The 23462-nt window shown below is 40.8% G+C and overlaps 1 protein-coding gene across 3 annotated transcripts in view; it reads left to right on the forward strand.

The window, feature by feature from the left end:
- LOC139355280 (ring finger protein 152) overlaps positions 1–16932 on the forward strand; it is a 63582-nt gene extending 46650 nt beyond the window's left edge. For all 3 annotated transcript variants that reach the window (XM_071085239.1, XM_011733346.2, XM_071085240.1), the window contains exon 2: positions 8315–16932. In XM_071085239.1, coding sequence (XP_070941340.1) covers positions 8450–9061 — 612 coding nt within the window. In that variant the 5' untranslated portion in view covers positions 8315–8449 and the 3' untranslated portion in view covers positions 9062–16932. The remainder of the gene's footprint in view (positions 1–8314) is intronic.
- Positions 16933–23462: the final 6530 nt, after the last annotated feature.

The following is a 23462-nucleotide window of genomic DNA, read 5'->3' on the forward strand; positions in this document are numbered from 1 at the left end:
GTTCACAATAAATATCTGCTTACTCACCACTATGTGCTTTGCAGCCGTTCAGCTGCTGGTAAGACTTAGTAGGATTTTTGCTTTTCCATCTCTTTGGCTTTCCCTGTGTGCTTGATTTGTCAGTTATTTCAACTCTATTCAGAATTCTAGCAGTCAGGGTAATTGATCATCTTTATTTGCTCTACCTGTCTGTCTGTCTGTCTGTTGGCATCTTTTATCACTCCCTCTTTCCAGGGAGCCTGGGGATCTCCTGACAGTCTTTTGTAGCTCTTTCCTTCTTTAATGACCATGAGCAACTTTTTCTTGACTGTCATTGAGTGATCAGAGCAAATGAAGATAAAGCCATGTGTTTGATAAATGCCAGTGCTAACCTTGGCTTCCTGCACAAGCCAGAAAACTGTGCAGCTTCTTTTCAAGGTAGAGTTGGGAACCCCTTCATCCGGTAACAAGTTTGGGTACTAGGAATACCTTTCTTCATCTGGGAAGGATACTGATTAGACTTGAAGGAGTTTTTCTTTTGACAGTTGCTAAAAAATTGAAGTTGTAGCATTTTCTGTTAGGGTATGGGCTCTAGCTAGATGCGTTCATTAAGTTGAAGGCATAAAGGGAGAACTTTCTAAGTAGTTTACATGCCCACTCCCCCATCTCACATAAATGTGCATTCTTGCCAGATCACTAACAGATAATATTTGTAGATCATCTGTCAGGGATGAGAAGCATAGAATAAGTGGCCTGGTAGTACTGCCATGCAGTTGGAAACCCAGCAGTGTTTTAAGCAATTATTTAGGTCAGAATATTTTTACTAGAAGGTGCTTTAGGGGACCATCTAGTCCAGAGTCCTCATTTGTCGGGGAGGAAATAGGAGGTTCATCTAGAGTTTATTTGCTTAAGGTAACCTATCTACGTGAGGACAGAATAAGAGCTAGAATCCTTATCTCCTGATTCCTAATCGTAATGATTGGCAGATGTCCAAACAAAAACCAGTAGTTATCATCACTCATTGCAATAATGACATGTGGCTTTAATTCCTAAAAATGTCTAGATTCCAATATACTTTCATTTTTAAATATGCATCACCAAACCGTGGAGGGGTCAAATTCATTCATTGTTTGTTAATTTGACGTAAATGAAATGCACCCGGGGCTGGGTAAATACCTCTCTGGTGACCGTGGAGCTTGATGAGTTGAGTTTTGTAGTGACAGAATTGGCACATGCCCTAGCAGAGTCCCCTGGCACAGGATGCCCTTGGCTCCATGGCACATGCAGATGGGGACAGCACCTAGGCTGCAGCCAGGCCAGTTGGGCACACACTTTTCCTAGCGGGCTGTGCTGGCAGGGCCAGGCCTTCAGTTGTGTGGTGAGTTCCTGGGGTGACCTTGGCCTTCTAGATGGTGTGCTGCTTTTGTCTGGGTCAGCCACTGTTATTCTCTCTGTCCCATCCTGCCTGCCTCCACCACCTCGATCAGGTGGCCTCCAGTACTGTCAGCATCCCCTGCCCTATTCCCTGTTTAAATATTTAAACATCTTAAATAACCAAAAGGCCGGGCATGGTGACTCATGCCTGTAATCACAGCACTTTGGGAGGCTAAGGCAGGCAGATCACTTGAAGTCAGGAGTTCGAGACCAACCTGGCCAATATGGCGAAACCCCATTTCTACTAAAAATACAAAAAAAATTAGCTGGGCATGGTGGTGCACACCTGTAATCCCAGCTACTCAGGAGGCTGATGCAGGAGAATAGCTTGAACCCAGGAAGCAGAGGTTGCGGTGAGCTGAGATTTCACCACTGCATTCCAGCCTGGGTGAGTGAGAGTCCATCTCAAAAAAACAAAAAACATGTATAAATGACAGTTTTCACTTTCTGGATTCTTTGCTTCATCAAATACAGCAAAACCAGGATGCTCATAGGAGGAAACTGTGCAAATATTAGAGCTCGAGCCAATGGAATTCTCAGTTGAGATTTGTCAGAGTCCTGCTCCATTAAAACAATGACTGTAGTTACATCAGTTGGACGATGCATGTATGCAGCAGTTGTGTCCTGGAAGGATTGCTTTTTGCTACCAGAGGACAAAAAGTCAATGACACATCTGTCACCGGGCATTCCCATTCTTGCCACTAATTGGAGTGTTTGCTAAGATCCAATATAACTAAGTGGCTGGCAAGCCAGCTGAAATATCAGATGAAATGGAATTGTGATTATTTTGTTTAATCCCATTTCAAATATTTATATTTTATTGAAGATTTGAGTAGATGGCCTGTATCAGAAAGATGTGCTATTTCAATAGGAAAAGAAAAGCAACGTAGTGCCTAGTTTAATCTCTGCATCTGAGTTTTTTCCCAACACAACCATTGAATTTAAGGTCCTCATAGAGACTATCAACTGGAACGCTTCAAGGTCAGCCAGATGTAATCAATATCAGATAAGGCCACAATTCTACAGAGAGGCTTCATAATTAACCCCACTGTCGCAGAATGTATGAAGGTTCTTAAGAGTGTAAGCAGAGTAAAACGATCTGGATTATCTACTTCACTGGCTTTTTTTGTCCTTGGGCTCATATGCCTGGACTTCTAAAAGCAACTGGGATTATAAAAATTCAATGTTGGAGAGCTTTGCTATTTTACCACCTACCAAATGAATGGGCGTAGTTTGTCACACCCGTACCTTTTCAAAAGATGAATAAAATTATGTATAGTTTTTAAAAAGAAATTTTATTTTGTGAAAGTAAATTGTTATTGTAAAGGACTTTCAAAAGTACCCAATATCTATGGCCTCAAAATAACAACAGCAACAACAACACAAAGACCCCTTTTGTTTATCTGTGTGTTGTTCAATTAATATTATTTATGTAACTAGGTGCTGTTTTATGAGGTTATGTTTGAAATAAGTTCTATCTTGGGAGCCATCCGTTTTTTGAGAATGCCCTCCCTGAGCTACTGTTCTTCTCTTTGTGGTCTGTTTTTCTCTTTGACCTTGACTTTAAGTTATTTTCAAATAAATTGTGGTGACATTTAAAAATTGTTCTCACATATTTTCTTATATACTTGTTCTTATGCATTCTACTGAAGTACTCTTGCCCTTTAAATCTTAATGAGTATTTTATTGGAGTATCACATCTTGCTCTTCCTGTAAGGTAAGCAAGGCCAAACACAGGTCTCTGAAGCCCCCAGCCTTTTTGGCACCAGGGATGGGTTTTGTGGAAGACAATTTTTCCACAGGACGGATGGGCAGGGAGCAATGATTTCAGGATGAAACTGTTCCACCTCAGATCATCAGACATTAGTTAGATCCTCATAAGGAGTGTGCAACCTAGATATCTCACGTATGAAGTTCACAATACGGTTCATGCTCCTATGAGAATCTAATGCCATCGCTGATCTGACGGGAGGTGGAGCTCAGGCAGGGATTATCTCTCACCAGCTGCCCACCTTCTGCTGCGTAGCCCGGTTCCTTACAGGTTGTAGACTGGTACCGCTTGGTGGCCTGGGGGTTGCAGACCCCTGCCCTAAAGTAATCACTGATATGTGTTTATTATAACACACTTGATAGGGAACTCTGAATTTCTTCTCTGGTCTATGTGGACTTTGTTTCCATTCTTTCTTCTATAGTTGACGCACATCTTTAGACTTTATGATGAAAGGGTTTGGAAAGAATGATTTATCATTAGCTTCACTCCATAGCCTCATAAATTTCCTTCTCTTGACCTAACGAATCATCATCATTACTAATTATGCTCCAGAAAATAAACTAGAATGCAGTACAGGCTGGCTTCATGTAGAACACATCAGTGCATAAATCAGAGAGGCTGCTGTCAAAATGGCTTAAGTGGCTGAGCGTGGAAAATAGGAACTTTTTCCCATTCTGTTTTTACGTTCAGCTTGAATTGTAAGGCCTAGAACTTACTTGGATAGAGTTGGAAATTGAATAGGATAATCTAATTTTAAGGAAGCTTAACACAAATCAAGAGAACATTACTTGGAACATAAATTTATGAGTAAAATTGCCTAGTGGTTTTGTTGACAAATGATGGTGCGTAGGTCTCGGGGCAGGGCCAGGAAGAACACTTGCGTGCCTCCTCCTAGGCTGTTCCAAGTGGCAGCTCTTTGATAGCCAGGAAGGGCCTCTGGGCAGCTCTGTGCCTCAGCGCAGAGCACTAGACTGAGTGGAGAGGAAGTGGAGAACAAGCCCTGTCCTCTCTGAACCTTTCACTGTGTGGAAGTATGTGGATCCCCTGAGCTCGCTTGACCTTCAACCACAGCTCCATCATCCTTGCTTGGCCAGGGAGAAAGCAGCCTCAGAAAAGGTAAATGACTTTGGTCTGGTGTCACAGCTGGTTAGTGACAGAGCTAGGCTTAGAGCCCAAGGTTCTTTGAGTCCGAAATGTCGGTTCTTCCCACCCTGCTGAGCTGCTTCCCACATTGTTATGTAGAAGTTAAGGCAAATAGTATGGAAGGAAAGAAGGTTAATAAGTAAATCGGTGGTCACTGTTTTGATAGAATGTCATGAAACATTTTTGTCCTCAACCTCGTTTACAATTGAGGGTGGTTGTCCTGGGTGCAGTTGTTAAGGAAAAGTCTCTCCAAATTCATAAAACTGCAGGAGTCTGTAAAATTTTATACCCTGCCTCATTTTATTGTTTCTACCCACCCGTAGCTCAGCATGATCAATCCTTCCCTGCAGGCACAGCCACATCTCCGTAGGGTCAATCATAGTCTCACCTGATCTCTGTCTGTGCACTTTAACCTGGAGAGAGATAGAAAAGGATTCACCAACGAACCCTGTATTTTGTTTTAAGAAAAAAAAAATGTATTACCTTGGGTATAAAATTATAGAAGAATTTTATCCTACTCTCTTTGACTCTTCCTTTTTTTTTTTTTTTTTTTTTGTGAGATGGCATCTCACTCTGTCATTCAGGCTGGAGGGCAGTGGTGCGATGTTGCCTCACTGTGGTCTCCACCTCCCAGGTTTAAGTGATTCTCCTGCCTCAGCCTCCTGAGTAGCTGGGATTACAGATGTACACCACCACACCCAGCTAATTTTTTTTATTTTTAGTAAAGACAGCATCTCACTATGTTGGCCAGGCTGGTCTTGAACTCCTGGCCTCAAGTGATCTGCCTGCCTTGGCCCCCCAAAGTGCTGGGATTACAGGTGTGAGCTACTGTGCCTGACCTTCTCTTTGACTCTTTAATATCTTCCTGATTAACTTAAATACCTTCCCCAGCACCTCCAATGGAATATGGCCCAAACAGAACTCACTGTATTTCTCTTCGTGATCCCTATTTCTCATAATGACACTACCTTCCTCTAAAGGCTTCATTTTTGGCTTCTTTCCCTGTACAACCTCATTGTAATACCCTGCAAGATCCTGCTGGAATTCTATGAACCTCTTCACACATCTCATCATTCCGTGCTAATCATCACCATTCACTTCAGCTACACATTAACTCTGGCCTAATGTTGTGATAGCTTCCCGATAGGTCTTTCCAGTCTTCCCTTGAATGAATTGTTCTGCTACCCTTAACCTTTCTGGTGTCTTCCCATTGCTCACTCCTGAATCCTTGGCCTGAACTGGGGGCTGCCCATGGTCCGCAGTCTGTGGCCTCTGCCTGACTAAGCTCATTTCTCCCCTCCCTGTGTGATCTGCTATCCCTGGTTGGTTCTGGGGAGAGTGCTTGCAGGTTCTCTGAGAGTTTTATTTCTTTAAAAGGCATCTGTATCAGAGACTGTTAAGAGCTAAACCGATCAAACTCTTAGAGAAGACTTCTGTAAGTTACTCTAGTATTAGAAACAATCCTCTAGCCAGTGTCCCATGTAGAGTAGGAAATAATTCTGTAATCACTCAACCTTCTTTCCTTTGCTCATGCTGATTCCATAACACCAAATCCCCTGATTTTATGTGTCTAATTCCATAATCCAGAGTTTTCACTAAACTCTCCCTGATTCCTTCGGCTCCCTTAGGGTACCTTGTATTTACGTTACAGTTGTCTAAGTACTTAGCACTCCCATCTCTAGGCCAGGACTTTCTTATGGGCAATGACAAAATCTTAGTTACAAGGGACAAAAAGAAACATCATGCTTGACACATAGCAGATATTCAATGAAAATTTGAATGAATAAATGAATGAAAGAAGAAAATACATTCATGTGTTCCTTCTTACCGAAGTTTAAGTTGTTTTCAGGTAGAATCTGGGTCTGATTTATATCCTACAGTATTTAGCATTGTGGTTTGTGCATAATAGATATTCCATAAATATTTTTTGAATTAGTGGATAGCTATGTAGTTGATCCTATGAACTTTGTGAATGCTACATTACTGTATTTCACTTTCGGTAACTTAAGTGCTTTTAGTGTAGCTAATATATTTTATTTTAAAGTATGTTGATCTTTTGATTGTTACTAGTTTTTAACAGTGGTTATTTTTGTCTTTGAACTGGTTTTTTTTTTTTTCATTGTTGTTTTGTTTTGTTTGAGACAGGGTCTCACTCTGTCATCCAGGCTGGAGTGCAGTGGTGCAAACATGGCTCATTGCAGCCTCAACCTTCCAGGCTCTGGTGGTCCTCCCACCTCAGCCTACTGGGTAGCTGGGACTAGAGGTGCGTGCCACCATGGCTGCCTAGTTTTTGTTTTTTTGTAGAGATAGGGTTTCACCATGTTGCCCAGGCTGGTCTGGAACTCCTGAGCTCAAATGATTCCCCTTCCTCAGCCTTCCAAAATGCTGGGATTGCAGGTGTGAGCCCCCACATCAGCCAGGTTGGCTTTTGCTGCATTCTTAATTTCGATTGTTAACACTTATGTGTGATGGGTGGAGGTGCTTTCTTAATTTCACAAAGGAAATTAGAAAGAAAAAAGAAGAGTTAATTTTAAGAAAAATGTGAAGGAGCTTATCTATTTGTTATAGTTCCCATCTCTAGGTGTTGGTGGGGTTCTAGGACTAGCAATTTTTTCTGCAATAGTGATTGAGTAGTTCTTTCTAGAGTCATCATGACTCCATCCAGGGACACATAATTTGGATGCTTTCAATGGGAAACTGAGTCAGGCAGCCTTTATTGAAATGCCAGTGGAACATTAGAGGGCATTCCCAAACTTCAGTGAAGCTGAACTGAGTTTCTCTGCCTCCCCTCCATACCAGGATGCTAACAGTTTTGTTTGTTTGTTTTTGTTTTTGTTTGTTGTTTTTTTTACAATGAGAAATGCTTGCCAGTCTTCCCTGACAACCTTTAACTATAGAATATTTTATTTCAATTAGTGAATTAATGGTTCAGTCATCTCTCTATCTGAGGGCTTTGGTTCCAGGACCCCCATGTATACCAAAGCCTGCAAATACTCAAGGCCCACAGTTGGTACTATAAAACCCAAGAATATGAAAAGACGGCCCTTGGTATACAGGGACTTTGCATCCTGAGAATGCTGTATTTTAGATGTCATTTGGTCGCAGATGCAGAACCCACTCATAGAAAGGGCTGACTGTATCTATTCAAAAAATTCGTACTTAAGTGGATCCATGTGGTTCAAACCTGTGTTGTTCAAGGGTCAATTATACTTGCTTTTAGTCATGCTACTTGGTACATGCCTAAGTAGTAATGAAACAAAAAGAACTGACTGGAAAATGTCAGTGATGCGTTTGTGATGAGTGTGCCTTTGTGATCCACACTGCCTTAAGGTTCACTGCTGCTTTTGGTTTTGTTGCTGTTTGGGGTTTTTTGTTTTGTTCTCTTCAAATGGTTTGGTGGGAAAGATGAAAGATGCCTTCACGTGCTTCTTCTGTAGTGTCACTTTAATTCTCTGTGAAGAGGAATAATCCTAACCCATATATGTAAACTGAGCAAGCTAGTTATACCTAGGTTTGTGAAGTTGCCTAAATCTTGCAATTAAGACTTACGAGTGGGTAAATAGAGTCAGGAAAAAAGGTCAGAGGATCTAAGGAGAGGAATTTACTTCTAGGAAATGCTATGAACTTATTGGAAGCAGGAGAGTTTCTCCAGTATATTTTAGAAGGATGACCCAGAGTTTGCTGAAATGTACAAAACAGAAACAAAATACTCTCTCTTTATGAAATGCAGAGGCATCATCTACACCTGTTGGAGGTGTTCATTTTTTTAGAAATGAACGAAGTATTTGCCATGACATGCTCTCGGAGACAACTTTCATTTACCTTTCACTGGGCGTTATGGGAATCCTGTAGTCTCAAGAGTGGTACATTTTTAGACTTTTGACCCAGTGTCAAGTCTTTTGAGCAATGGTATAAATCCATTAGATATGTTGACATCTCAACTTCTTTGAAATGATTAAGATTGTTTGCATTGTTTGTCTCTCTCAGAAATGAACACACCTGTGAGTACTGGATGCCTGTGAGCTCGCCATCACCCGCACTGCAAAGACACAGGGCGGCAGCCTCTGAGAAGCAGCTCCTTCCCCTTCACCTTGGCCTTGCCCTTCCTGCTCACAGTCCACCATGGAGACGCTGTCCCAGGACTCTCTGCTGGAATGTCAGATCTGTTTCAATTACTACAGCCCCCGGCGCAGGCCCAAGTTGCTGGACTGCAAGCACACCTGCTGTTCAGTGTGCCTCCAGCAGATGAGGACCAGCCAGAAGGACGTGCGGTGCCCCTGGTGCCGCGGTGTCACCAAGCTGCCCCCCGGCTTCTCCGTGTCGCAGCTCCCCGATGACCCGGAGGTCCTGGCTGTCATCGCCATTCCACACACTTCCGAACACACCCCGGTCTTCATCAAACTTCCCAGCAATGGGTGCTACATGCTGCCCCTGCCCATCTCCAAGGAGCGTGCGCTGCTGCCCGGAGACATGGGCTGCCGCCTGCTGCCCGGGAGCCAGCAGAAGTCCGTCACCGTGGTGACCATCCCTGCTGAACAGCAGCCTCTGCAAGGTGGGGCTCCCCAGGAGGCAGCGGAGGAGGAGCAGGACAGGCGGGGCGTGGTGAAAAGCTCCACCTGGTCAGGGGTGTGCACTGTCATCTTGGTGGCTTGCGTCCTGGTCTTCCTCCTCGGCATCGTGCTCCACAACATGTCTTGCATTTCTAAGCGCTTCACTGTGATATCCTGTGGCTGAACAGGGCTACAGGGAAGTCTCTTGTGGGTGCCAACTTAGGGGTTGAGCAGGTTGATGATGAGATCCCGGTGAGAAGATGGGGGGCGACACTGACCATTTGGTGCTGAGCGCTGGCCTCTGCATTGCCTCTTGATTACCCCAAAACAGACACAAAGGGCAGAAGGTGAGGTCTCAACAAGATACCAAGCGAATTGTTCTGAGTGTTGATGGCAACAGCTTGGAAGATGATTGCATGCATCCTCATAATCATGTATTCAATGGACTGTAATTTATGATTTTTCAAAATCATGTTACAAGATAAGACATATTCTACTTAGACGTGAAACTGTACAAGTGTGTACAATGTGACCTTCTCTAAATGTGGTAGATTCAAACAAAGATGCTATGTAGACAAGTAGAATTAAACCTGCGAATCCGTGTAAAAATTCAGTGAAGACATGCACTGCTGGCTTCTTTACTTTTTTTTTTTCTTTTTATTGAAACCCAGTCTTCATTTAGTTGCTAAGGCTTTAATACGTTTTGAATGGCACCAAAACAAAATAAGTCAAAATGGACAGTCCTTTTTTTTTTTTGGAGAAAATATTTGAACAAGTGTCTCCAATGTGTTGTGTTTTGTCATGAACCTTCATTTTCTTCACTTGCAATTAGAACTTGCTACGTGTTTATGAAACTGAAAGCTCAACAGGGGAGCAATAAACCGAGAAATCGTGAGAAACGTCTAATCCCACAGGAAACCTGTATGCCGATTTTCCTCAAGCCATCTCACAAACAAGAATTTCAAATGTAAATACTGTGTATTTGTGTGTGTATGTATGTGTGTCTAATTTGATTTACCTCAGGTGTTTGAGTCTTTGCTGAAGAATCCTGGATTAAGACTTAATTGGGCATGAGTGAGTCCAGCCTCTGAAGCGGTGGCCACTTCATGGACATCTTGACCCAGCAGGGAGTCTCCTGCCCGTCACCTGCAACACTCACCCCTCATCTGTGTATTGAAGTCCTGCCTTTTGTAAGAGGCAAATGGAGAGTAACAGAAGAGTGTCTTTTCTTCTGGTTTTGGAGTCTCGTGCTGGCCATGAGTGTTGTGATTGACGGCCAACCCGGGAGGGCATTTTAATAGATGGTCTGTGATTCTTTTTTGAAAGATGCTCTTCCACAAGAGTTAAGCCAGTTAGAATTCCAGTTTCCTCTTGTTGATATAAGAGAGAAGATCTTCTGCATTTTAACAGTTTTTACTGACAAAAGTGGCAAGGTAAACTAACAGCTGAAATTCCCAATATAAGTGGACCAGTTCCTCATAAACTGTCAAATATTCTTAAATGTGTAATGATCTATAGATGCTCATGAAGAAAGATCTGCCAGAAGTGAGTGATAAATTCCTATCCCTGGGTGCATGTGCATTCAGAAATAGCTGTGAGCTTTACAGTTCTCATCTAACTTTCTTTTAAGGAATTCATGAAGCAAGTGGTATGTGACAGGGACTCCACTTATAAATATAACTGTTTTTATGTTCCACTGAATCCCTGAAAATGGTGAGGAGGGTGGGGGGAAGTGAAGGAAAGACAAGCAGGGCTAATTCCAAAAAGCAAGGCTAGAAAATAGCCCTGTGAGGTCAAGACAATTTAATTTATTTACATGCTACCTGTTATTTTCAAGCAGCACAAAATATGCATATAAAAGTGATGGAATTAATGTGAAATAAAACAAAAATATAGTGACTACAATACAAAGCTAATACCGCTAATTGGCATGAGAATTTCAACATAAAATTATGAGCTATGATTTTTCAAATTTGTCATAAAACCTTTAGGAAATGTATTTGAAAGCTCAAAATAGAAATTAGGTTAAAATGCCATTTTATTGTGTAAGCTCTTGGGCATTATACAACAAATAATCTAGGATTTATTTGGTATTAATAATTTAGGTATCATATTAGCTGAATACTATCCTCTATTACATAACATAATATACTGTTGGGTTAGTGTCAGTTTCTCAAACTCTCCCAGGCTGCTGTAATGCATGTCTGACCTAATTTCTATTTCTCTTGGAGGAAAATACACACACACACACACACACACACACTCACAAACACACACACACACACACACACACACAAACACACACCACAGAAATGTTGCATTGAGAATGCTACATTTCAAATAGACTTTACCCTTGCAATTTTAAGCTATGCCATATTCAGATTAATTTTGTGAGTGATATCTGCATATGTTTCTGTACAGTATGAAATGACTGATTCTGTAGTGTAGTACGTGATAGAGCTCTACTTGTTAAAGTAGGTTAGATATAGACACTAATGTGTGTAATGATAGTGTCCTGTGTTTCTTAGTGCAAATCTGTAAAAATGTCCATAGAACTTTTACTTAAAAACAATCCTGTGCTAGAGCTGCCATTAAGCGTGCAAAATTAATCGGCTGTATGGTAGATTCTTGACCTTAAATTTAACAATAACAACCCAAATCAGATTATTAATTTTTTTTTTGCGAGTCTTACTGACCTAAGAAACATTGTTTAAATTGTTTAAATGGATTCTACCTGCAGTTATTTGTGTACCTGTTTGTTGGGGTGTGCATTCTTGTGTGTGTGTGTGTGCGTGTGTGTGTGTGTGTGAGAGAGAGAGAGAGAGAATCTCAGTCTGCCAGATAGAATTTTATAGGCTTAGTGATGTTTTAATGTTGCTTGGCATCCCATTGCTCTGGCCTCTTCTGGAATTTACCAATGACCCTTACCAAACACATCTACCCATGTGACCAAAGTCCACTGACACAAGAGGCCAGAATTCATACTTGCACATTAATGAAAAGTCACACCTGGAAAGCACAGAAAGTTAGAGCTGAAAGCAGCCTCCGGTGGCTTCATTTTGTAGATTAGTCCATTTTGTAATTCTGCAGACAAGGGGGGATATGAACTTTGCACTGCAGTGTCTTCTTGTTCCATCCTAGGTCTGTCTACATCTCTATCTGGCTATGATCCTTTCTAGGGTTGATGAATACCCTTTATTGAGTCAACTACTACTTCAAAGGATTTTTTTTGTAGGTTTATGTACTCATTTTAGTTAGCATCTACCTCTCTGGGAAAATGAAAGGAGGGTTGACTTAGGGATGAGTATAGATGTTGAAAGACAACTATCAAACCATGTGGTTTGAGTTTTTAAAATTGTAAAACATTGGTGTCCAAACCTCCCACCCCACTTGTATGTAAAGGACAGTGAGTGTTGTGTAAATAGTAAACTATAAGAAGCATGAGTTTTCATCTTTATTAATGATCTTGAAATAAGTAAGAGAATGCTTAATATGTTAAGTAGAGCCAAGAATGCTACTAAGAAGCATTGTCTTTGGAAAAATTTTGTATAATGAATTGGGGCATAAGTTGTGATGAAAAGGCAACTCGGTTTTCGGTTCCAGTCATACTTAGTGATCAGAAAGCTCTAAGATATTTTCTTTAAAAATAGAATTAAGTTTAATTTTTTGCATGGCTTACAGATTGGGTCCCTTGAAGGTTAAACCATGTGATAGTATAACCCATGAGATCTTCTAGATGGGCTCTGTTCAATAGGGCTTTCTGTGATGATGGAAATGCTCGAAAACCTGTGCCATCTGGTATAGTAGCCACCAGACTTTTAGGCAGTTAAAATGGGGTTACTACAAGGTAAGAACTGGATTTCAAATTTTATTTAATTTTAATTAGCTGAAATATAAATAGCCGTGTGTGTCTAGTGGTTGCCATATTGAACAATGCAGTTCTAGGTGATTGTGCTTGGAGATCTAGCATCAAGGTATTAATGGCATAGCGGTGAGGCTAAGAAAAGAGTTTGTGGGCTAGGAACATGCAGGTAGAAAAAGGCAAAAAATTCCTTTCTGGGCTTAAAAAGTGTATGATCTCAAGTATGACAGTAAAAATTCATTGTTGCCCTTTGGAACTGTTGCTTATAGACTTCAGACCAAGGAATGATCAGTGAAGCTTAAAGAGTGCTTTATTAAGCCGCTTTTCTGGGATCATTAGTTGCATGTGAACCTGTTGTCCAAAAATAGTAGTTAGACAGTAGCTGTAAAACGTTTGACTTGCAAGCTATGCATGACCCGTACTGTGAAATTGGGTCTTGTGGCCAAAAAATAAATGTTACAGGGAAAAAAAAAAAAAAAAAAAAAAAAAAAGCCTAATGAAATCCCTGTTCACTTCCAATATCTTATCCAAACTTCATTGCTGTATTAGTAAGGTGCAAATGTAAGAGCAAGCATGCTTTGCAGTGTTCAGACTGGTTTTGTTTGCCCTTGAAGGCCAGCTTGTCATTGTATTTGGTGTGGGCATATGTGGGCATCATTTTTCAGATGCCAGACTAAAATGTAGGTACTATTTTTAGAATGAGATTTGACATTGTTTTAGTCACTGTCTTTTTTAAGCAAAAATTTCAGTTATCACTGAGAGTTGAAGATTTGAAGCTTTGCACAAAAGCACTTCTTTTAACAGTAAAAAGTATTGTCCATGAAATTTAAAGACTTGAAGGTTACTAAAGCTACAAGAATTACTTTTTAGCTAAATAAAAGGAAGCAGAAAATTCAGTTTCAGATATATTTTCCCATAAAGACCCGATTCTTACTGATAATCTGGTATTTATTCCAGTCTAGATTTTGATTTGAAGAGTTCCCATCCCTTTATTTGAAAACTTACGTTGTTTCAAAATTGGTTAGTCTACTTTTCATTGTTTTCCAAATGGAATATATACAAAATGCATTTACTTCATTTTAGCAGAAATGGGTTGTTTTGTTTTTTGGGGCTTTTTTCTAGAACTCATCAATGGGCAAGACTTTCCTTCTTAGCTTGCCTTTAAAAGTCATTTATTTTATTTTATTTTTTGCCAAGATAGTAATCTTTCTTCAGCCTTAAGAGGAAGATAGAAGTTCAAAAGTTATCAGTGCAAGAGGAGTGATACACAAAAGACTTCAATTTCTATCTTTTCTCAGAAAAATGATGCTGCCCACCAGTCAGCATTTTGTTTCCACATAAGAAGTGTCAGGTAGTCAGTCTGTCATCCCTGACCTAGATAGAGAAGCTGTTGCTTGACATTTCCATCATTCTCAGTAAATTGTCACCCACAAGGTAATTCTTACCAAAACAGAAACTACTGAGAAGAATAAGGTAGTCAAGATAATTCAGTAGCTGTTTTGAAAGTAGTAGTCTATTTCAAAAGCAATGATGTTCAGTTGCCGAATTTTGTTCAACATGAGACACTTATTTATATATTTATTTATTTATTTATGAGATGGAGTTTCACTCTTGTTGCCCAGGCCAGAGTGCAATGGCGTGATCTCAGCTCACTGTAACCTCCACCTCCCAGGTTAAAGCTATTCTCCTGCCTCAGCCTCCCGAGTAGCTGGGATTACAGGCATGCGCCACCATGCCCGGCTAATTTTGTATTATTTTAAGTAGAGACAGGGTTTCTCCATGTTGGTCAGGCTGGTCTCCAACTTCTGACCTCTGGTAATCTGCCCGCCTCGGCCTCCCAAAGTTCTAGGATTACAGGAGTGAGCCACCGCACCCAGCGGACATGAAACACTTCTAAAAGATAAGTGGAAATTCAAGCCATTGATTTTTCTGACACAACTGACTTACTACACACACATACACACACACCATGATTTAGCTGTAATTGGAGTTAAAAATCAAGTAAAATCTTATTAGTCATGTTTTCCAATTTGTGAGTTATACAATATTGGATTAGATGTTAATTTCTTAACCATTGCTATGGGCTGCATACATTACGTCAAACTAACTACCTTTGGGAGTGTCCATATAAACACTTGAAACTTTTCAAATATATGAAGAGGTAGGTTCTACTGTATACATTTTATTGGAAAGCCGTTGATCATTAAAGAACATTAGCAGGTGGGGCATTTAATTTCTTCCAAATACCTTATTTTTGGATCTGCTCAAGTGGTTAGGGCAAGTGCACCATTATTCCTGAACCCCTGCAATTTGGGTTCCCATTTTTCTGCACAAATTTTCTTGCTCAGTCGAGCCAATGACTTTTTTTTTTTTCAGAATTCACTGCCTGGGGTATCCCACTATATATATATATCTCACCTATGATGTAGTGGTGCTTGAAACACTCATCTCATAAGCTAGATTTTATTATTCTAATCTAAGGTTTTTTATATTATTCATACTATTATATTTTTAGGGACAATCAGTAATATTTGGGGCAGAGTACTGAGGGACCTCTTGAAGTCTGCAACAGCATGCATTTTCTTTGTTTTTCTGGGAGTGCTTCCCTGTAGTTGTCTTTGTTCTAGAACACTGCTCTAAATTTATTGCCATGGGATGTAGGGCTAGTAGCCCATGTGAAAGTCTTCTGTAATCTCCTTGGGGTGTGAGTTATTGGGTTATTCTAACAGGAGTTTTCCAAAGGGATGGTCCATTTTTAATTCAACATTTGCTTTTTGAAGATCCAGAAGTAGACAGTTGGATATAATAGTGGTGGAAGAGCATGGGCTGTAAACAGAAGGAAACGGAGATGACCAATGCCTCTTAAAGGGGATCTAGTTGATACCTCTGTTAAATAGTGGCAGAACACAGTAGCTGGTACCTTACACTGTGCTTTAGGAAAATTCTATGAAGATTTCATTTACAAATCCTCATAGGATTTTCTGGATTGAGGGACAACCCAACTATTAAATAGAGGGAGAGGGAGAAGGAGAGGGAGAGGGAGAGGGAAAAGGAGAGGGAGAGGGAGTGGGAGAGAGAGAGGAGAGGTGAAGCATTGGATCTATGTCAAGGGACAGGCAGATATACCCAGAGAGGGAAAAAATACTTAATAAAGGAAGAGTACAGCTGCAAAACAAGACATACAGGAGCTGAAGCAGACGTGGCAGAAACCAGCTGGAGAAAGCACAGGACAACTAGGACAATTTAGTTAAGCACAATCTGTCATTCCAGTATGGACTACCAAGTTCAATTCAGGATGCTTCAGTTGAAGACACGTGGGGTAATGTGCTCAGCTGACGAGGGTCCAAGGAGGCCCCATTTTCCCTGTCACCCTATCCTATGCTCGTGCTTTGGATCGTTAGCACACTAGGCAATTTCAGAGCCCGCTCTAGAGTTGGTTGCCACATCAGTACAGACTCTAGAATCCTCTTAACCATGGAATGCAAGGCCTATTCCTGTGGATCTATCCTGACTTGATTATGTCAGTACTGTTGGGAAAATGAGTTCAAGAATATTTCAGTTTATATATCCTGGTTGCTGTCATATATTTTTTCATTTCACCACTTTTTTGTGTTTGCCTCACTCAACAGTCATAGGTGTGGAAGCTAGTTTCAGCTTGGGACTGTTACAAACTCCCAACACAAGCCATGTAGCTGCAGCCCAGGGTTTCTCCCACCCTACAGCTTCAGCGGTGGGTTCCCTGGCCCTCTTGATAACAAATATTCCAGTCTAATGGCTAGATTAATGCTGCTCAGAGGCTATTAACTCAAATCCTTGATGTGTTTCATTTACAATTATGTGGATTATTTATTTTAGGAGCTTTTTTTTTAAGGGCCAAATAGCCCGACAGATAAATGAGCTGCTGGGCTGTGTAGAAAATACTGTCCAAATGTTGCCAAATATTGACTTCATAAAGGGGATATCAAGCTGCTGTTTATAAATCTGAATGTCTTAAAAGCATTCTTGCTTGCTCTCTCTGTTATAGATGGTGTCTTAGCCAGTCCTGAGTTTTCCAATGAACCCAATTTTAATATATGGTATTTTTGTATGCCAAACTGGTGTCTTGTCCTTTGTATATGTGGTAATGTTGATTTTATGACTACTGTAAAGACACATTTGCTATGATTAAAATTCATAAAATGATTTCAAATAGACTCACATATTGTTTTTTTCCCCCCTCCTACCCCCAGGAAAAGAAAAAAAATTGGTGAGATTTTCATCATCAGTTATTCTAAGGATTTTAGTAGACTTGGGTAATAAAGCAGTAAGAAGATCCTGAGCCAAGGATTTCAAATGGAGGTGACTTTCAAGTAGATCCTCTGAGAGGCCAAAGAACACATCTTTAATGAGTAAGCCCAAGCTTGTCTTTGCAACTTGGGTTTTCATGGCTTCTGGTGGCCCTTCCTTTATCCTCCACTGTTTAGAAATTGTGCTGCATGCCCCAGGCCCCAGAACCCTCTTGTTGCACCGTATACAGAACAACTTCATACAGCCCCTGTGTAGTCAGGTAGAGTGACTTGGCCTCTTGGCCCTGAGTCTGGAAAGGTGTTCTTCAATTAATGTTCTCATCAATAGGGTATTTTGGAGAGCCTTTTTTGACAAAAAGCATCCTGTCTTTCAATAACTGGATCATATCAATGAATTTCAATTTAGTTTAACAGGTAGCCTACTTGTAATTAAGGGCTATCAATGACCTGGTATGCTTGGGTGCAGGTGTAAGCATGCTCTGGCTTTCTGGGAAATTATAAAGTAATCCCCATAGTTTTAAAAGTGAGATGTGGCCAGGCACAGTGTCTCATGCCTGTAATCCCAGCTTTTTGGGAGGCCAAGGCTGGAGGATAACTTGAGGCCAAGAGTTTGAGACCAGCCTGGGCAGCATAGTGGGACCTCTGTCTCTACAAAAATTAATGAGGAAATTAGCCAGGCATGGTGGTGCATACCTGTAGTCCTAGTTTACTCATGAGGCTGAGCCTAGAAGTCACTTGAGCCTAGGAGTTTGAGGCTACAGTGAGCCTGATTGTGCCACTGTACTCCAGCCTGGGTGACAGAGTGAGACCTTCTCTCCTAAATAAATAAATAAATAAATAAGAGACATTACGGTGATTCAATACCCACTTCTTATACCAAAAATGCACGGAGTATTGTATTGTCTGTATTCTTAAATGTGCCAAGTTTATTTCTGATCTGTGGATTTCCCTGGTTTCAAGTAGCATGGGGCAGAGGTGGGTGGGTGGGCAGGAATTTCTTTGCTAGAGTTGGTTACTCATTCTCGAAGCTCTCTATCAGCTACAGAAGAACTTGATTAGAGGAAGGCAGAGAGGCATTTAAAGAAGGCATTTAGATGCCCTGGCTTCTCCAGGTCTTAGCTCCTTCATGCCGGGAGCCAATGGTATCTACACTCTTATGTTATCAAGACTCACCTGTAGACTTGATGGGGACAGAGCAAAGGAGAGGGGTTCTTGGGAAAGCTCTATAGGTGCATCTTGCCTGGGAATAGACACATTGGCAACCTCTTCAGATGACACTATTGGTGGTGGCACAGGTTTTCTGCCTCTGGATGTGGGCCTGGAAGGAGAGGATGAGGCCATGCTAGCTCCAGGATCCCTGCAGAGGAAGAATGCGTGTGAGTAGCTGAAGATTAGGCAGAGGGATATGAAGGTGCAGAGAGAGAGGGTAACCAGGTCTGGCATTCACTGCATGCCATCCTCACCCTCAGGCCTCCCACACACACAACCCTCCAACACTCCACCTAATTTCCTGAAATGAAAGCCCATCTACCTGCCAATACACTATTTTTCTTAATGCTTTTGTTTTCAGAGATAATTCTTGGAAGAGAAACCCATTTTCAGTGTACACAATATAGCACTAGGCTATGTAAATGGCAGGGGAGGAGTGGAAGGGTTTCTAGAATCAAGACTGAATCTCTGCTTTGCTTTTTATAGATTTGAAAACTTTTGCACAATTTTACTTGACCCATATAATGACACAGCTATAATTCGATTCAGTCTCTCTCACTCCCCAAAACTGCTCCTTGAATCCCCTCTTTATTGTGTTGGCACATGCGTATTTGTTTTTATTATTTGCAAGAGTAAGTGAATGTATAGACATGTATGTGTGCATGTGTGTGTATACGCATGCATATGTGAACATTTCATGGACTCTTGGCATAGATTTTTTTCAAGGTTAAGAGGGTGAAGATCTTTAAAGAGGGATCAGAAAAACACTCTGATTTGGGATTACTTCTTTTATTTTTTGAGATGGAGTTTCACTCTTGTTGTCCAGGCTGGAGTGCAATGGTGCAATCTCAGCTGACTGCAAGCTCCGCCTCCTGGGTTCAAGTGATTCTCCTGACTCAGCCTCCCAGTAGCTGGGATTACAGGCATGTGCCGCCACACCTGGCTAATTTTGTATTTTTTAGTAGTGACAGGGTTTCTCCTTGTTGGTCAGGCTGATCTCAAACTCCCGACGTCAGATGATTCACCTGCCTGGGCCTCTGAAAGTGCTGGGATTGCAGGCATGAGCCACTGCACCAGGCCAGGAAAGGATTATTTCTATGGAATAATGAGGAAAATTAGGGAGAAGGAAAGCCCCTTCAACCTTTTGTTACTTCACGCAGAGTTTCCATGATGGGCGGGGACGATGGCTGCTGAGATGAGCAAGGTGGGAACAGCCCCTGACCACGTAGGGAGAAAGAGAAACTTCTTTTCTCATCCATCACAAGGTTTACAGCTGACACCCATCAATAAGATAAATGCATAACACATTTATTTAATATAAACTTTATGTGACATGGGAGCCTTCAGAAAAAGGACCCAAAGACTCAGAAGAAATTATTTTTATGGACGCTCATGCAGAAGTATAATTGGAGGACAAAAGGGTCTAATCTAATGGTGATAAACTGGGGGTTGGGGGAACTTAGTAGGACCCGTTTGTTCAGATTCCTCCTGGAATCCCTGCATGCCATTTCTTTTCTCTGGTTATAGGGTGACGTATCTGTCATATGGGGATCTTCAGGGGAGAAAGGAGGAAGAAGATCAGAGAGTGAGCTTCCTAGATTTTAAGGTCTGCTTCAGAGAAGAAGGGGCAGGTGGCATTCTAGTTTCTATGGCCCAGTTCAAGAGAAAGAGGGTGGAGAAGGTCAGAGAGACCTTCCTGCTTTCGAAGTTTTCCTAATTTCCTTCGGCTTAAAATACTCAGTATGCCAAGGTGCCATACATTGGGGTATCATGTTCTGAACCCTGACTTCATGTGAACCTTAGAGTCTTGTAGGAAAGACAGGCAATGATGATAAACAATGTCCAGGTCCAGTGCAGAGGTGTAGGGGATTTGAATGCATGTAAGAAGGAAGACAGATGGAAGCCTTGCCTGATGGGCTTGCCTGATGGGTTTGGGGTAGGAGCAGAGTCAGAAAAGGCGTTCTGGAAAAAGTGGCTTCTAGGATAAGAGCTAAGGGATGAACTGGGATCAGTGAGGAACATTTCTGGAAACACACTCAAGAAGGCATCACAAGAGAAAAAGGAGGCATAGGGCATGGAGACTTCTCTCTGAGGTAAGCTGGCTTCTCTTGTCAGCCTCCCTGCAATTTGTACATTGTCTTGTGCCAATTATACTGCAATTGATGATGTTTCAGTATGACATCCCAGTCCCCAACAATATCCACTGCGAAGGTCTGTATGTTATGTCCCCCTCCAAATTCATTTGTTGAAATGCTAAACCCCAAGATAATGTTGCTAGAAGGTGAGGCCTTTGGTGAGGTGATCAGGTCATGAGGGTGAGGCTGTCATGAATGGGACTGAGGACCTTATAAAAGGGACTCAAGGGAGCTGCTTTGCCCCTTCTACCATGCGAGCACACAGCTGGAAGTCACCATCTATGAACCAGGAAACGGGCCCTCACCAGACACCACATCTCTCAGCACCTTGATCTTGGACTTCTCAGCTGCCAGAACTATGAGAAATAAGCTTTTGCTTATAAGTCACCCAGTTTGTAGTATTTTGTTATAGCAGCCCAAACAGACTAAGATACCCATAGAAGAGCATTTTACAAAAGCACAACTATAGGGTTGATTTTATAGGTAGATACTTTTTCATAAGACATAATTACGTGTGAAACTGGCTCTGCAATGGACATTTGCTTCATCATGTTCATATAACATGTAATTATTTTCTTCTGCCTATGCTCTGTGCAGAAGAAAAGAATGCACAGAATCTTTTATTCCAATAGTTGTGCCACTAGTTTCTGAATCAAACAGATTCAGACTCCAATATTGCTGACACGGGCTGCAAATAAACCTGTCTAAGGTACAGTCTTGAAAAGGGCATTTTCCAAGCTGTGCTTTGAGATATTATTAATAGTAGGTATTTTATGAAAAATATTTTGTGATTAAATAAGCTGGGAAAACACTGGGTTAAACAGTTTTTTTTTTTTGATTGCATAACTTTTCAGAGCCTTTAATATGTACATTAGTCAGGGTTCTCTAGAGAAACAGAACCAACTGTGTGTGTGTTGGGGGTGGGGGTGGGGAAGGGGAGAGAGATATTTTAAGGAATTGGCTCACATGATTGTGGATTGTGGCAAGTCTAAAATCTGCAGGGTAGGTCATCAGGCTGGAGACCCAGGGGAAAAATAATGCTGCAGCTTGAGCCCCGGCGGCCTGTTGGAAGAATTCCCCTTTCCTTGGGGGAAGTCAGTCTTTTTTCTCTTAAGGTCTTCAGTTGATTGCATGAGGCCCACCCACATAATGGAGGGCAGTCTGCTTTACTCAGAGTCTACAGATTTAAATGTTAAATCGTATCTAAAAAATGTCTTCACAGCAACATTCAGAAAGGTGTTTAACCAAATATTTTAGTATTATGGTCTAACCAAACTGACACATAAAATTAACCATCACAATATGCTAAGGGGCCCTGGATATCTCTAAAATGGGAATATAATATGTATCGCTTTCTACCAATTTATATGAGTAAAGAATCCATCATCTGCACAATGTCTATTGATGTCTAGTAGAACATGGTTGGGGGAATACTGGCCTTGAATGATAATTCACTATTTTGACTTACTCCATTCATTTCTGCGTTGAAGTGATACTCAAAGGCTGGCCCAAAGCAAACCAACCACCAACCTATAAATTAAGTGCCCATATTTACATAAGAAGATTGAACCATTAGCTCGCGTTTTGTAAAATAACCCAATACTTATATTAGATTTACCTTGATGACATATTGTAAGTAATTTGCAAGCTAATATGTACTGCAGACATTACCAATGAAATTTTCTCATATGAGTAAATTATGGGGGAAATATGTATACATCTGCTTTAGCAATAAGAGTATGGATGAATCATACTTAAATGCAGTGCAAACATATCAGAGTCTAGTTTTAGAAAATTATAGCCTGAAAATTTATAAATATTCATTACTACATATTGTGGGGTTAGAAATAACCCACAACAAACTAAACTGATAATGATGAGCAAAACCAACAATAATTTGCTATTAAGCAAGAAGAATAGCAATTTAAAAACATGATCAATTCAAGACAGCACTGATAATAAGTATCCTTCCCACAAATTGTAGGAATTTCAACTATTTGCACATGCAGTAGGAGCCCAGCAATGTTGGGAAAATATCGAATTAACACAATACAGAATTGGAGCCATTGCTAAACACTCTAAGCTCTGAAAAGCACTCATTTTGGTTCAAAAATGCAAAATTTAGCAAATCATCTGTAGGCAGTTATTAATGAGTTGATCTCATTCAGGCATTTAACAAGTTTTGGGGTTGCTAAGCAACCTGTTAATAAAACCTATTGGCCTTCCTAAGTGGGCAGAGGGCCATGCATTGAGAACCGCTCCCTAGAAGATTAGGCAAACAAAAAAAAGAAATTTATGAACATAGGCAATACATATAAATGAGAAATGGAGCAATTTTCCATTTCATAACACATCACTTTAATAGAAATAAAATTTCATGGAATAAAATCAATAGTTGTAATATTTACTTTCAAATACGCTCAGGATATACTCAAGACAAGAACTATCCATGTTCTATACATTTCTATCAGTTTTTATGTACTTTAAACACATAAAATCCCACTATGCATTGGCTAAGTTCCCTATGAAATTATACCCCCCACCCCAACCATTTAGGACAAATCACACCTTCTTTCTAGCTTTATGTCAGACAACCAAGAAATTGTCTACTTTTTAAAAATCCCATATTGTTGCCTCATCACCCACATTTGGAAAGGTAAAATTCATTCCTATGTAAAATGTTTGTACCTCCTTAAGTTTCAGTCCAGCTTCTCCAGCCCTTCACAAAGAAGATATTGATAGTTTTGTATATTTATATGGAAATGGTTATTAATTTTACAATGACTTCTGTTTATGTAAGTGATGTTTTGCTTACAAAATATAGGATAGACTAAATAGTAAATTTTGCAGAGAAGCAGAATTAGTGAATGTGGTGTGAAATGGGGAAGACTTCCTATGAGAGATTTTGAAGTAAGCACCACTGGCAGCGGAGAGCCTGTTGCTCCTGCCTGGAATGTCACTGATAGACTGCATCTATCCATTCTTGCCACTCACCACTGCATCCCGTGGCACCTAAGAGAATAATTGCTATCAGTAAATATTTGCTGGATGAATGAGTGTCTAAGTCATACTGTCTGCTGAGACAATTGAGTA

Source organism: Macaca nemestrina, chromosome 19 (genome assembly GCF_043159975.1).
Source record: "Macaca nemestrina isolate mMacNem1 chromosome 19, mMacNem.hap1, whole genome shotgun sequence".
NCBI lineage: Eukaryota > Metazoa > Chordata > Mammalia > Primates > Cercopithecidae > Macaca > Macaca nemestrina.